The following is a 13,240-nucleotide window of genomic DNA, read 5'->3' as shown; positions in this document are numbered from 1 at the left end:
ACATCCGACCGGAAATCAGCAGAGCTGGGTGCGATTCCCAGCGCAGCAAAGGAGAAGGATATTTTTCCACAGATAAAATTCAATATTAAAATTTTAAACATCGAAAAATTCTTAATCAGATTGGTACCTTAGATCAATAGTTCAGGTTTGTATTTTCAGGTAATGTTATTACTATCGTCAAAAATATCATTCAAAATACACAAATTATATTTATGGAAAAATGATACAAGATACGAATCAAAATTAAAATGCAAAAGTTCTTTATAAAAAAAGATCAACAAATGTTACAAGTAGGTTTTTATCGTAAAAAATAACATAAAAATAAAAAATACAATTTTTCGAAAAAACGATCAGACACGTAAAATATTTAATAACAAAATCGTTAATTTTCTCAAAAAAAACTATGATTTTCTTATGGGGTCAAATTAAAATTTGTTGCAGTCTTAAAACTTTTTATTTCGAATCGAAAGAAAAAGGTTACTAAACGATTTATTAAATTTTAGTTTAGGTTTGCTATGTGCTTATAATCGGTCTTCTGCTACAGCTGTGCCATACGCAAGTTTATTCAATTGTTCGTAATAGTGAAAAGAAATAATTTTCGCACCTGATAAAATTAGACTTGAATCGATTAAAGTTAAAAACCGGGAAATTTATACATCACTTTTTTCTCATCGAATTTTCTAGACTGTAAAAATTTATACTGTAAAATGAATATCATACAATTAATTATAAACAATTAATTGAATTTGAAATGTAGATCAAATGCAAATAATATTTACTGATAAACATTGGAATTTTAGACTCTATTTTAAAATAATTTCGATCTTAAATTACAAAATAATATTTATAGATTATTATGTAATTTTCTACATTCCTTTTGAATGTTAATATTTTATTATTTATTAGTATTTTTTATTAATATGGATTATTTAAGAGAAAATTGAGGAAATGTGAAAGAGACGACAGAAAAATTCCCAAATAATAAAATTCCCAAACAGTTTATGATATTGCGAAATTAGAAAATTTTCGAATAATCAAAGTTTCCACTGTTTATAATACTGCTGAATTGGAAATTCTTGAATAATAAAATCCCCGAATTGCAAAATTTTCAACAGAAAATTACCATATCAAAAAAATATCCGAATTAAAAAATTAGAAATTTATTTTAGACGTATTATTCATTTATTAAAAATACAATAATCAAATATTTTTATATATCAAACATTATTTATAATGTTTATATAGTTCTGGAATTAATTTGTTTCAACTTCTTGAATAATAAAATTCTGGAATAAAAAAACGACCGAATTGCAAAATTAACCATTTAAATTTTTGAAAACTTTTTTTTTTAATTTTTAAAAAATAATATACAAATTCTCAAATAAGATTTTTCATTCAGATAAATAATTTTTAAATCTTATTATTTTAAATGTAAGCAATAATTCTAAAAAATTTGAACATTACAAAAAAATTTTTGCGTTTTTTTTTTGTTTATTAGCATATTTATTATTGGGGAGTTTTCCAATTCGAAAATTTTAGAGTGTCCGGAATTTTATTTTTCGAGATTGTTCAACTCATTATTAAAAAATTTGGAAATTTTTATGTGTTGGCAATTTTATAATCATAACCTACAATTCTTATAATATTTATAATCTTTTTTGAAATCTATACCGATATCCGGTGAAAATCAAAAGGACAACCCAAAATTATTCAATAATTTTTTATTTTCTTTAAAACCTCAGATTTGTGTTTTTTTAATTACAAACTTATCTCATAAAACGCCCTTAAAACTAAAAATCATAAATTTCATGTATCTGAAGGAGAAGGTGAAAAAATTTAAATTTAAAAAAGTTAAAAACACCAACTTTCAATGAAAACCACTGTTAAATTTTTGTATATATTTTATTTTTATATTATTTAATTTCTATACATTTTACATACAATTTTTTTTTTAAATCGTAAATCTTCTTTGAAATCGATATACTTTTGTGTAAAATATCTGATTTTCATTGAAAAAAAAGTCAACATAACCAAAATTTTTTTCAAAATTATAAATGCTTCTTGAAATCCATATCGACGTTTCCGGTCTAAAATACTAGTTGAATGTGGAACCAATTATTTAAGATCGTAAGGTTTTTTTTTAATAAACCGAGCATAACCTGAAATTGTTCAAAAATATATTACCTTCTCTGAAATATAATACACAATTAATATTGTATAATAATGGTAGAAATTATTACTCTTTAAAAATCAAAAATTGGAATGTTCAACGAAAAACACCAGCATGCAATAACATAAAATTATTAAAAATTAGGATTCTAGTTTCAAACTTAATGATTTTTGTTGAAAATATCCGATATTCAGTTAAAAACGTTAAAGTAACTGTAAACTTTTCCAAAATTAAAAATGCTGTTTAGAATCAATATCAATACTTCCGGTGAAATCCGCTATCTTAACCTACAATAGCATAAAAATTTTATGAAAAATACCGATTTTCGGTGTAACATTCCAACATAACCTAAAATTGGTAAAAAGTTGTGAATCTTCATTGAAATAGAATACTTTTAAATTTCCAAAACTGTTAAAGGATTCTAAAGATTGCTCAAATTATAATGATTTTTTTTAGAGAATGGTCTATTTTCAATGTAAAACAAAAAAAAAACCTCAAAATTGTTAAACTTATAAAAATTTGTTTCGTGCGGTGTCATAAAATTAGTGAGTGACAGTACTAATTCAAGATTAAAAATACGTGGAGATTTATTTTTTAATTGTTTGTTCAGATATACGCAAAAACAATCCTCTTTTTATCATTTATCTGAAATTTAAAATAATTGCTAATTTAGTAAACAAATATAATTTTCAAACATTTATATTTTAGTCATTTCACGTTCCAAGCAAATCGTTTGTTAAATAAAATTGATAAAAACTTTGTCCGCAATAAATAACATGTACAATTTTTTAATAGCTCATAACAATGGTTAATTGTTTACATACGTTTGATAAACAAATACGAATTTTTGTTATTTTTCAACTGGCAGATGATGATGTTTCAACCGAATACATTTTTAGTTACTCGGAAAAATCATTTACTAATGATGCTTTAACAAAGAATAATAATTTTTTATTTTATAAATAATTTTATAAACGGATTCAAAACTTGACTACTTTTCTAAAATTGGATGTTGTTTTTTGCTGATTAATTGAAAGAATTTTTCTGTTTTTCAGGAACAAAGAAATGTAGTGGTTAAAAAAGGAAGAAAATCTGAATTTGTTTATAAAATTGATTTGACTAACTCATAAATATTACCTTCTGACAAAGTCTCCTCGTGAATGAGGTCCGTTTTAGGTCAGTGACAGTCGATATTGTAAAAAAAAACAATATCGTTTTGTTCAAAAGTAGTCAACTAGTAAATTTATTTTAAAAATTGTTTATAAAATAAAAAATTATTGTGGTTGGGTAAAATATCATAACAAAGGATTTTTCCAAGTACTTCAATTTAATTTAATGTCTTTTTATCAAATTTATTTAAACAATTAACTATTATTATCAATTATTTAAAAATCGTACATCTAATTCATCTCCGAAAAGTTTTTGATCTATTTTTTTAAAGAATTCTTTAGAGAACAAAATAGCTAAGATGTGCATATATTTATTCAATTTGTTTATAACTTAAAAAATTATATCACACAAAAACAATTAAACCCAACCATTAATTTTACGTATATTCTGCATAAATAATAAAATAATCATATTTCCAAGTATTTTTAAGTTTTAAGGAGAACATTTACTCATTAATTAGTTAATATAAAAATTAACAAACTTCTTTCAAATTGTAAGAAAACAATTTAAACAATTTTTATTTGTGTAAAGAATCTTATTTTTTTAGCTAATCGTGAAAAGCTACTTTTGTTCAGGATAAATTATGTATTAGATGAATGTCAAAATAATATTTTTTGTTTAAGTTATTTTGCAATTGGTTAAACAATTTCAAATGCATATTTTGTCTACAAATCGTGAAAATTTAGGATTTTCTGAAATTACTAAAGAATTAGCAAATGTTACCATAAATTTTATTTTTCTTAGGCTATTTGACAATTAATTAAAGACTTTTAATTTTTTTGAACAAATTCCTGAAACATTTTTAAAAATAACTATTGTTTAAGAAGTTGGGATTCAAGGTCCGAGATGAAATAGGAATGAATAATAGTAATATTAATAGTAACATTAATAGTAATATTATTAAGAATTAAATTCATTAGTTCCAGAAAATAGTGAATTTTCAAGATATATACTTTTAGTATTCATTAACTACGATATTGATTTAAAAAAGTAGTAACTTTTGAAAGTTTACGAGGGAAAATATTATTTCAAAAAATAAAAATTGTTGAAATAATTGTCAAATATTGTTAAATAAATATAGTACTCTTAATATTCGTGAATTTTTTCATTAGTTTCAGAAAAGAATTTTTACGGTTTATATGAGAACAAATTGTTTAAAACAATTCAAATTGTTAAAATAATAACGAATCATTTCAAATAAGATATATTAATTTACTGAATTTATCAACTATATTATTCATCCGGAAAAATAATAAATTTTACGTTTTACAGAAGAAAAAAATAATTTAAACAATTATAAATTGTTTAAATTTATGTTAAAAAATAATTGCAAAGTACCGTACTTAGCATGCATTTGACATAAAACTGCTATTTTGCATTTTTTGGAACATTCACCGGGCACAGTATTAAGGTATTCGGCTCTTTTAAATTTAAAGTTATTAAAAATTATTGCATAAAAAAATTTATTAATAAGTTATTTTATTTCAATTTTTTTAAACCAAGTTTTTCATATCCAAACCCCTATGCTAATTTTAAAAACTTCGGAGATGGGGTGTTTTTGACTAATTTGACCAAAAAAATGTCTTTTTTCCAGAGAACAAAAAAATCAAGGGGGGGGGGGGATATCGATCACAAAAAAAGGAGTTTTAAGAGTTTTTATTTGTTCAAACCATTTTTTTAGGAATTTTTTGTTAATACTATTGTTTAAAAAGTAAGGATTTAAGTTCCGAGATAAGACAATAATGAATGATAATAATTATATTATTATTATTATTATTTATAACTAATTTAATTAATTCCAGAAAAATAGTGAACCTTCAAGATTTATAGGGAAAAAATTGTTTAAACAAATTCAAATTGTGTAAAGAATTATCAAACATCATTAAATAAATATTGTATTCTTAATATTCGTTAATTTTATCATTATTTCCAGAAAATGATAACTTCTAATGATTTTCGGGAACAAATTTTTTAAACAAATTACAATTTTTTGAATAATTAAAAAAAATGTTAAACAAAAAACACTACGTTCTAAAGTCATAAATTATATCATTCATCCCGAAAAATAACAACTTTTCATGATTTATAGGAGGAAAAAATTTTTTGGACAAATACCAATTATTTAAACAATTCAAAATGAGTTAAAAATTCCTTAGAAAATTGTCTTTTATCAAATAAAAACAATTTATGTTAAAAGAAGATTTTCGAAAGTACCGTACTTTGTATGAATTTGACATAAAACTTCTATTTTGCATTCTTTTGGGCATTTTTCGGGCACAATACCAGGAGATTGTGCTCATTTAAATTAAAATGTATCAGAAATTATTACATAAAAAATTTCATAATAAGTCTCGTTATTGCTATTTTTTAAACCTAGTTTGTCCTATTTAAACCCCTATGTTCATTTTAAAAACTCCGGGCATGGATTGATTTTGACTAATTGAAAACAAATTTCTTTTTTCGAAGAACAAAAAAAGGAGGGAAGGGGAGGGGGGTATTGACCACAAAAAAAGGAATTTTTAGCTCTATAAACTTAGACCACCCTATGATATATACAAGAATTGGCCAATTTAATTAGGTCTCTTCAGTGGATTCACGCCTGCTCTCTATTTGCAATCTTTCACTTGACTTTCTGCTGATTAATAACCTTTGCAAATTTATGCTTCATTGAAATTATTTTTTACTTTGCGAATATTTAATTTTAATATATTCTGAAACTGTTTAGCGCATAACTTAGTACGTCATGTATCTATTAAAGCGGGTTTTTCAAGAGTATAAATAGCAAAGTATTGAACTCAATTTTATCAGTCAGACTTCATCCCTTCAGTATGAATTTGAACGTATTTTGTTTCTTGCTACTATCGGCAATTGGAGGCACTTTTAGTGCGGCGATACCAAAAATTGGTAGTCAATTGCCCGGAATTGTAGGAACAACCGGAAGTGGTCTTGGAGGTCTTCTCGGAGGTGGAGGATCCGGAAACGTATTGGGTTCACTACCAGACCTAAGCTCAGTGGTGAAAACTGTTGGTGGTTTAGGACAAGGGATTGATAAAACAGTTGCACAAAAATCAATTCAAAATCCAGTTGAACAAGTTGGAGTCAAGAGCCTTAATCCACTACCAGGAATTGGAAACGGAATTGGAGGTACTTCCGGAGGCGGTCTTGGAGGTCTTCTCGGAGGTGGAGGAACCGGAAACGTATTGGGTTCACTACCAGACCTAAACTCAGTAATGAAAACAGCTGGTGGTTTAGGACAAGGAATTGAAAACGCAGTTGGAAAGAAATTAATTGAAACTGCAGCGGAACAAGGTTTGAAAACCATGCATCAATATGAAAACAGAGTTCTGAAGACTATCGAAGACTTTTTTGGAGGTCTTTTCAACACCGGAGAGAAAGGAGGAGAAAAAGGTTTGTTTCCAAAAACAGCAGAAAACAGCCTTAAGACAATACAAGGAGTCGGAAATGGACTTCTAGGCCAAGCCGAAAAGGCAATTGAACAGATTAGTGGAGGAATTGGAGGCGGAATTGTTCCAAAAATCGGTGGGTGATTAAATTTCGAAGTGGGTGCCCAAGTCTGAGACTGAGTCCTAGACTGAGTAAGACTGAGGTTTTTGAGGCGGAAAAGGAAACAATGACGACGCAGACATGGATTTGAAAATTTCTACTGTTTTATTATTTTTTGCATTTTTAATACATCTTTTGTAATTGTTTTATATTCTCGACTCCTTATTTGTAGCTTTTCACTAGTTCTGCTGATTAATTATATTTGTATGTTTATCCATAAATGGATAAAAATATTTTTTAGAATGTATACTTAATAAATAAAAGTAAAATAAAAAAAGATTCAATATAATCTTGTTTTTGCATAATAATAATTTATTCTCCTTAAATAATATATTAGCTTTTCTTTCTCCCCATTGTTAATTATCATTAAACAATTATTTTCTCGCAATGAATATAAAAATATTCGTACTTTCTGTTTGAAATATAATACTTGACGTTGTTTAGAAAGGTAATTTTTTTAAACGTGTAATTATTTAAAAAATAAGTTATTGTTTGCTTACAAAATTTCTAAAATTTGAGTCAGAGATGTCCAATTTCTTCTCAAATAGGTATCCTAAGCTACTTTTTGAATAATAATTACACAATTTAAATACATTTCTTCTAATGCTTAAAAAATTTGAATTATTAAAACACTTTTTATTTTCTCAAGCAGTTTTTTTCTGCAACTTTCAAAAAATAGAATAAAAAAATCTTTTTCTGACTGTATATTCTATAGAAATAATATATGACAATTTTTAATTATTTGAACAAAGAAAATTGGTTTTAACCATTATTTTTCAAAAAATATTTTAGATTTTTTCCGAAATGTTGTAGGAATTCTTAAACGCTGAAAAACCTTTTAAAAATGAAGAGTCCTATTTAAGAACGTTCTAAAAATTTTTTATAGGATTTTTCACCAACTATAATTTCTCTTTAAGAGTTTTTAAAATATTTTTTGTCGTATAATTCGAAATTTGATGCTGTGGTAATCAATTTCAGACAATTCTAATACTTTCTCAATCAATTTTTGTTAAATAATTTTTTCTTCGTAACTTGTGTCGGTTTTCGCAAAATTGTATTTTTTTATTTTAAATATTATATTTCTGAAAAAAAAACAACAAAAACTACGTGTCCTATCAAGAAGTGATTCTTAACAAATTTTGTAGATCGTTTTTGGAATAAAAATTTTGGTGTATTCTTCTTTTTTGGCATCCTGTACAGTTTGAACACAAAATAGAATTTCTAAATTTTCACCAATTTTTGCGCAATCAAAATTTGAATCTTCGACTTTACAAGAAAATACAGAAAGTTGTTATGCTAATTTGCTATTTGCATAAAAGTTGTTATGTCAATTCCTTCAATAGAAAATTTGAATGTACATTTTTAGTTAAAAAATAATCTTTTCTTGTTTAAAATTCAACAGTTTGGATACAAATTTGTTTTATTAATTGAAAATTTAAATTAAACCATTTTATTAAGATCCATATATTTTTGTTGAAAATCGATATTTTTCGTAGAGAATGATCTTTCTCTTTGCAACTTGATCTTTGTGTGCAAACTCATTTTTATTATTAATTTTTATTATATTTATTATTATTTTTTTCATTATTACTATTTGTTATTATTATTTTTAAACTTATTTTTCTACTTGAAAATTCATCATTTTAATTAAAAATTAATTTCTTTGTTGTAATATGAGCTATTTGAAAAAAAACTTGTTTTTTCTTCGGATGAAAAGAATTTTTTTTCCAAACATTTAACAATTTTATTGAAAATTTGTTTATTACTCTGTTGAAAATTATTTTGTTTTCAAACTGAAAATGTAACTATAACTTCACTTCAATATCTTATAATTTTGAATAAAAATTCATCTGTTTGAACATTCATTTTCGAACTAAAAATTTAATTATTAAATTTTTCGTTGAAATTGATATTTCATAATTAAATTAAAATTAATAATTTTTGGTTGAAATTAATATTCTTGGTTGAAAAATTAGCTCGCTGTCAAAAATTCTAACCTATGGATTTTGTAAAAAAAAGATTTAAAAAATTGACGAACATTTGCATTTTTTATCAATTTTTTTAAAATGAATAATAAATAAAAAATTTTCAAAAAAACCTCTAAACATTTCTTTGCATGTAAGGTAAATTTCGCTTAAAATAAATAAGACTAATCAAAATTAAATCAAAATTGTTTGTCTTAGAATTATTTGTCTAGAAAGATTTTTTTCCTCCCTATGTATCATGATACTCAAATGTAACCAAAATTTTTTGAGAATATTTGTTTTAAAAAAATCAAAAAACACATTTTCCCTACTTCGTGTACAACTTTAAGACACTTCAGATAAAATAAAAATGTTTTTATCACAAAAATAATATAAGAATAAATGATAGAAGGATAAATATTATAAGAATAAATAAATGTTTATAATAAAAAATTGTAAAAATCGATTAATCTCTTATCGCCTTTTACTTGAAGTACCTTACGAATAAAATAAAGAATATTTGTAAAAAAAATATTTTCTATTTTCAATATAAAATTATGAATAAAGTTGAAAATATGGAAAATTAAAAAAGGAAAAATTTTGAAAATTCTTCAAGTTGATTCAGTTTTTGACAACAGACCTCAAATTTACTCTATATTTTATTTAAAGGTGATGTTTATTTAACTATAGTGTCCTTTTTATTTGATTCATTATTAAGTATATTAGTCTATTTTGGCAAAATATTTTATGCTATGAGCTCATAATTTGTAAAAAAAAAATAATGAAAAATATCAAAATTGAAAATAAGTCATTTGTTGGTTTTGAATTGGTATAAAGAAAAAGTCATCTTTATCTTTGTTGCAGCAGTGGCGTAAAAATATTTCTCCAAATGATCGTTATGAAATATTGATGCAACTGATAAAAATGACTTTAAATCCGCTAATGTCGAAAGGCAAACCCCAAATTACATACATTTTTTATTATTGCATGTTGCAATACTTTTAGCAATCAATTAGGCTTGAAGGCAGATAAAGTAAAAATTTTATAAGCGGAAAGAGTTTGAATAAAAAAACAATGATCATAATACTTTAAATTAATTATAAAAAACGTGGCATTCTCATTAACATGAAGCTGGTTGCTTTTCATGAAAAACGATGGCCTATTCAGAAAACGAGATCGTCAAAAAACATTGTTTGAATTTGTTCTTAAAAAACATTAAAATCAACAGATTAATGGATTTAGTTAATTGCATTTAAACGAAAATGACAATTTTGTGAACTACTCTAGCATAGTTTTCCTTAAATTGGACATTAATTCAAGTGTTTGAGGACGTTTCAAAATATAAAAAAAGCATAAAAAAGTATATTGCGAAATATAGGAAAATTATTTATTGCGTGATTTATTCAGGTATCAGAATTCCAAAAATTCGATGACGTTCGAAGCTATGTTTGCGAGAGTAATCTGATGAGCGCATAGCTTAAAACTGATTCGAATAATTCCTAAAAATTTTTTAAGGTCCATAAGAAGTGGAAATGTATGCACGTTATCCAATAAAAAAATTATTTTTAGAATAACAATTTAACTGTTTCGTATCAGCTGAAATCTCAATATATCTTGCATGTTATTTCAGGCGGTTCCTTCAAAAATCAAAAGTATAAATAGCTCAGGATTCAACTTGAATTTATCAGTCAGACATCAAAATGCATTTTAACGCGTTTCACCTTCTGCTACTCGTAGGGACAGGAGGCACTTTTGGTGGCCTTCTAGGGGACGAAGGGAAAGGAAGCAATAGAAAGGAGGGTGGATGCTCCAGTTGTGAGTTTGATGTCCGTGGAGATGGAATTGGAAACAAAGGTTTAGTACCAGACACATCGGACCAAGCTGGTAGTCTAGTGCAAGGACTTGGAAGCGCACCGCAAGGGACTTTCGGAGGTGCTATTGGAGGTCTTCTCAATGGCGAAGAAAAAGGACGTCAAGGAAGCAATAAAAATGAAGGTAGATTCACCAGTGGTGGATCTGATGTCCGTGAAGATGGAACTGGAAACGAAGGTTTAGTACCAGACACATCAAACCAAGCTGGTAGTCTAGTGCAAGGACTTGGAAGCGCACCGCAAGGGACTTTCGGAGGCGCTATTGGAGGTCTTCTCAGTGGCGAAGAAAAAGGACGTCAAGGAAACAATAAGAATGAAGGTGGATTCCCCAGTGGTGGATCTGATGTTCGTGAAGATGGAACTGGAAAAGGAGACTTATTACCAGATAAATTAGACCAAGCTGGCGGACTAGTGAAAGGACTTGGAAGCGGACTAAAAGGAATTGATGGAAAAGCTGTTGGAGATCTTCTCAGAGGTGAAGGCAAAGGACATCAAGCAAGAAATGAAAAAGAAAGCGGCTTCTTCAGCAATGAAATTAATGTCCATGGGGAAGGAACTCGAAAGGGAGGTTTAATACCAGACACATTAGATGAAGCTGGAGGTCTAGTAAAAGGACTTGGAAGCGGACTGCAGAGGATTGTTGGAAGCTCTCTTGGAGATATTCTTGGAAGCAGGGGAAAAGGACGTCAAGAAAGCAATACGAAAGGGAGTGGATCCATTAATGGAGAAATTCAATTCGATGGACATGGAGCTGGAACAGGAAGCTTATTACCAGATACATTAAACCAAGCTGGTGGTTTAGTGCAAGGACTTGGAAACGAAGTTAAAGGGGCTTTACGAGGTGTTCTTGGAGGTCTTCTCGAAGGTGAAGGTAAAGGACCTCAAGAAAGCCACGTGAAGAAAGGTAGCTCCATCAGTAATGAAATTGATGACCATCGAGAAGAAACCGTAAAAGGAGGCTTAGTACCAAATTTATTAGGTAATGTAGGTGTTCTAATGAAGGGATTAGGAACCGGACTTGGAGGAACTGTCAGCAGTGTTGTTGGAGGTCTTCTCGGAGGCGGAGCTAATGGAGGTAAAGGAGGAAAGGGAAGCAATGGGAAAGGAGGTGAATCTATAAGTGGTAGAATTGATATCGGTGGACAAGGAGCCGGGAAAGGTTTAGTACCAGATGCATTAGACCAAGCTAACGGTCTAGTACAAGGATTTGGAAGCGGACATTCAGGAACTGTCAGAGGTGTTTTTGGAGATCTTCTCGGAGGCAAAGGAAAATCAGGTAAAGCAGTTGAAGGAGATAAAGAAATAAGAGGAAGCTATGGCAAAGGAGGTGGATTCATCAGTAGTCGGATTGATGGAGTTGGGTCCACTGGTGGTGGAGCTGGTGTCGGACTACAACTTGGTGCTAATAATGTAATCTAAAGCAGTCTAGGACTCTAAAGTCGTTGAAACAAAAAAGGAGACACTGAGGATGTAGACGTGGATTTGAAAAAAAAAACAAGATTGAAAAGTCCTAATGGTTGTGGATTTAAATTTAGTGTTTATTTTTGAAGCTTTCGTAGAATAATGCATTGATTTAGAGAACAGGGTAGACCTAAGATAAAGGTTTATTCATGTTTAAATACATATTTTTCAAGCTGATTGAAATGTTACTGTTTGATTACTATTTTCTCTTTGAACTTGAGTATTAAGTTAAATTTTTATGTAATTGGTTACTCAATTATAAAATAAAATTGCATCTAAAACTTTTTTTTCTTGAAATGTACGCTGTAAAAGACTCTTTATTTGTGAACTTCCCCTTGTCGCGCTGAATAATTTTCGTCTCAAATTTATACTTGCTTGAATTTACTTTTCATATCATGAAAAATTTATATAGGGCGTACTCAGTAAAAAGTTTATTGACACTTCAAATTTTAAGGTCGTTAACAATTTCTCTACGTCATTCAACATTGACCAACTCCGAAGATAAAAATAATTTAGAGAGTATTTTTAGTTTTTAATCGGCCTCTTTATTTTATTACCATGCTTTGTGAATTGTGAAATCAGTAGAAAAATTAATTAATTTAAAAAAACCAAATTTATTCTTAAAAAGGCTAGAAATTTTGTATGGATGACCAAAGGTGTTTTCGGTTTTCCGATTGGACGCTTTTCTCATAGCAATGGCTAAGGATAAATAAATAAATAAATTGTTTAAAAAATGCTTTTTATGATTATTTAAAAAGGTTTGAAATTCATGGATATAGTAAACTTCAGGGTCGCAAATAAGGCCGTTTCAACCTTGTAACCAGGCACTTTACTGAAGGTGTGACGTAAACATATTTATACAGATGATCGTGACTGAAGCGGTATTAAAAAAAAAATTAAACACTTTATAAAATTTGCTTTGAACCTGTTAAATGAGAAAAACGATTCCTATATTTAATCATTCTTTTTATTTTAAATTTCCTTAATTTTTTAAATTTATTTATTAAAAATTTTTATCGTTTACTTTCTAGATTTCCTCA

General features: G+C 27.5%; 2 protein-coding genes across 2 annotated transcripts; both read left to right on the top strand.

The window, feature by feature from the left end:
- Positions 1-6,168: 6,168 nt before the first annotated feature.
- LOC117178379 (glycine-rich cell wall structural protein-like) lies at positions 6,169-6,888 on the top strand. The gene has a single exon (XM_033369806.1). The coding sequence runs from the start codon at positions 6,169-6,171 to the stop codon at positions 6,886-6,888; it is 720 nt and encodes a 239-aa protein (XP_033225697.1).
- Positions 6,889-10,568: 3,680 nt separating this feature from the next.
- On the top strand, positions 10,569-12,158 carry LOC117178378 (glycine-rich cell wall structural protein-like). Its single transcript, XM_033369805.1, has one exon. The coding sequence runs from the start codon at positions 10,569-10,571 to the stop codon at positions 12,156-12,158; it is 1,590 nt and encodes a 529-aa protein (XP_033225696.1).
- Positions 12,159-13,240: the final 1,082 nt, after the last annotated feature.

Source organism: Belonocnema kinseyi, chromosome 8 (genome assembly GCF_010883055.1).
Source record: "Belonocnema kinseyi isolate 2016_QV_RU_SX_M_011 chromosome 8, B_treatae_v1, whole genome shotgun sequence".
Lineage (NCBI taxonomy): Eukaryota > Metazoa > Arthropoda > Insecta > Hymenoptera > Cynipidae > Belonocnema > Belonocnema kinseyi.
The sequence above is the reverse complement of the archived record's forward strand: the minus strand, read 5'-3'. Positions and strand labels throughout refer to the sequence as shown.

Bases quoted from the DNA above. Each gene is read 5' to 3' on its own strand.
- LOC117178379 (XM_033369806.1), top strand. From the start codon at position 6,169: ATGAATTTGAACGTATTTTGTTTCTTGCTACTATCGGCAATTGGAGGC.
- LOC117178378 (XM_033369805.1), top strand. From the start codon at position 10,569: ATGCATTTTAACGCGTTTCACCTTCTGCTACTCGTAGGGACAGGAGGC.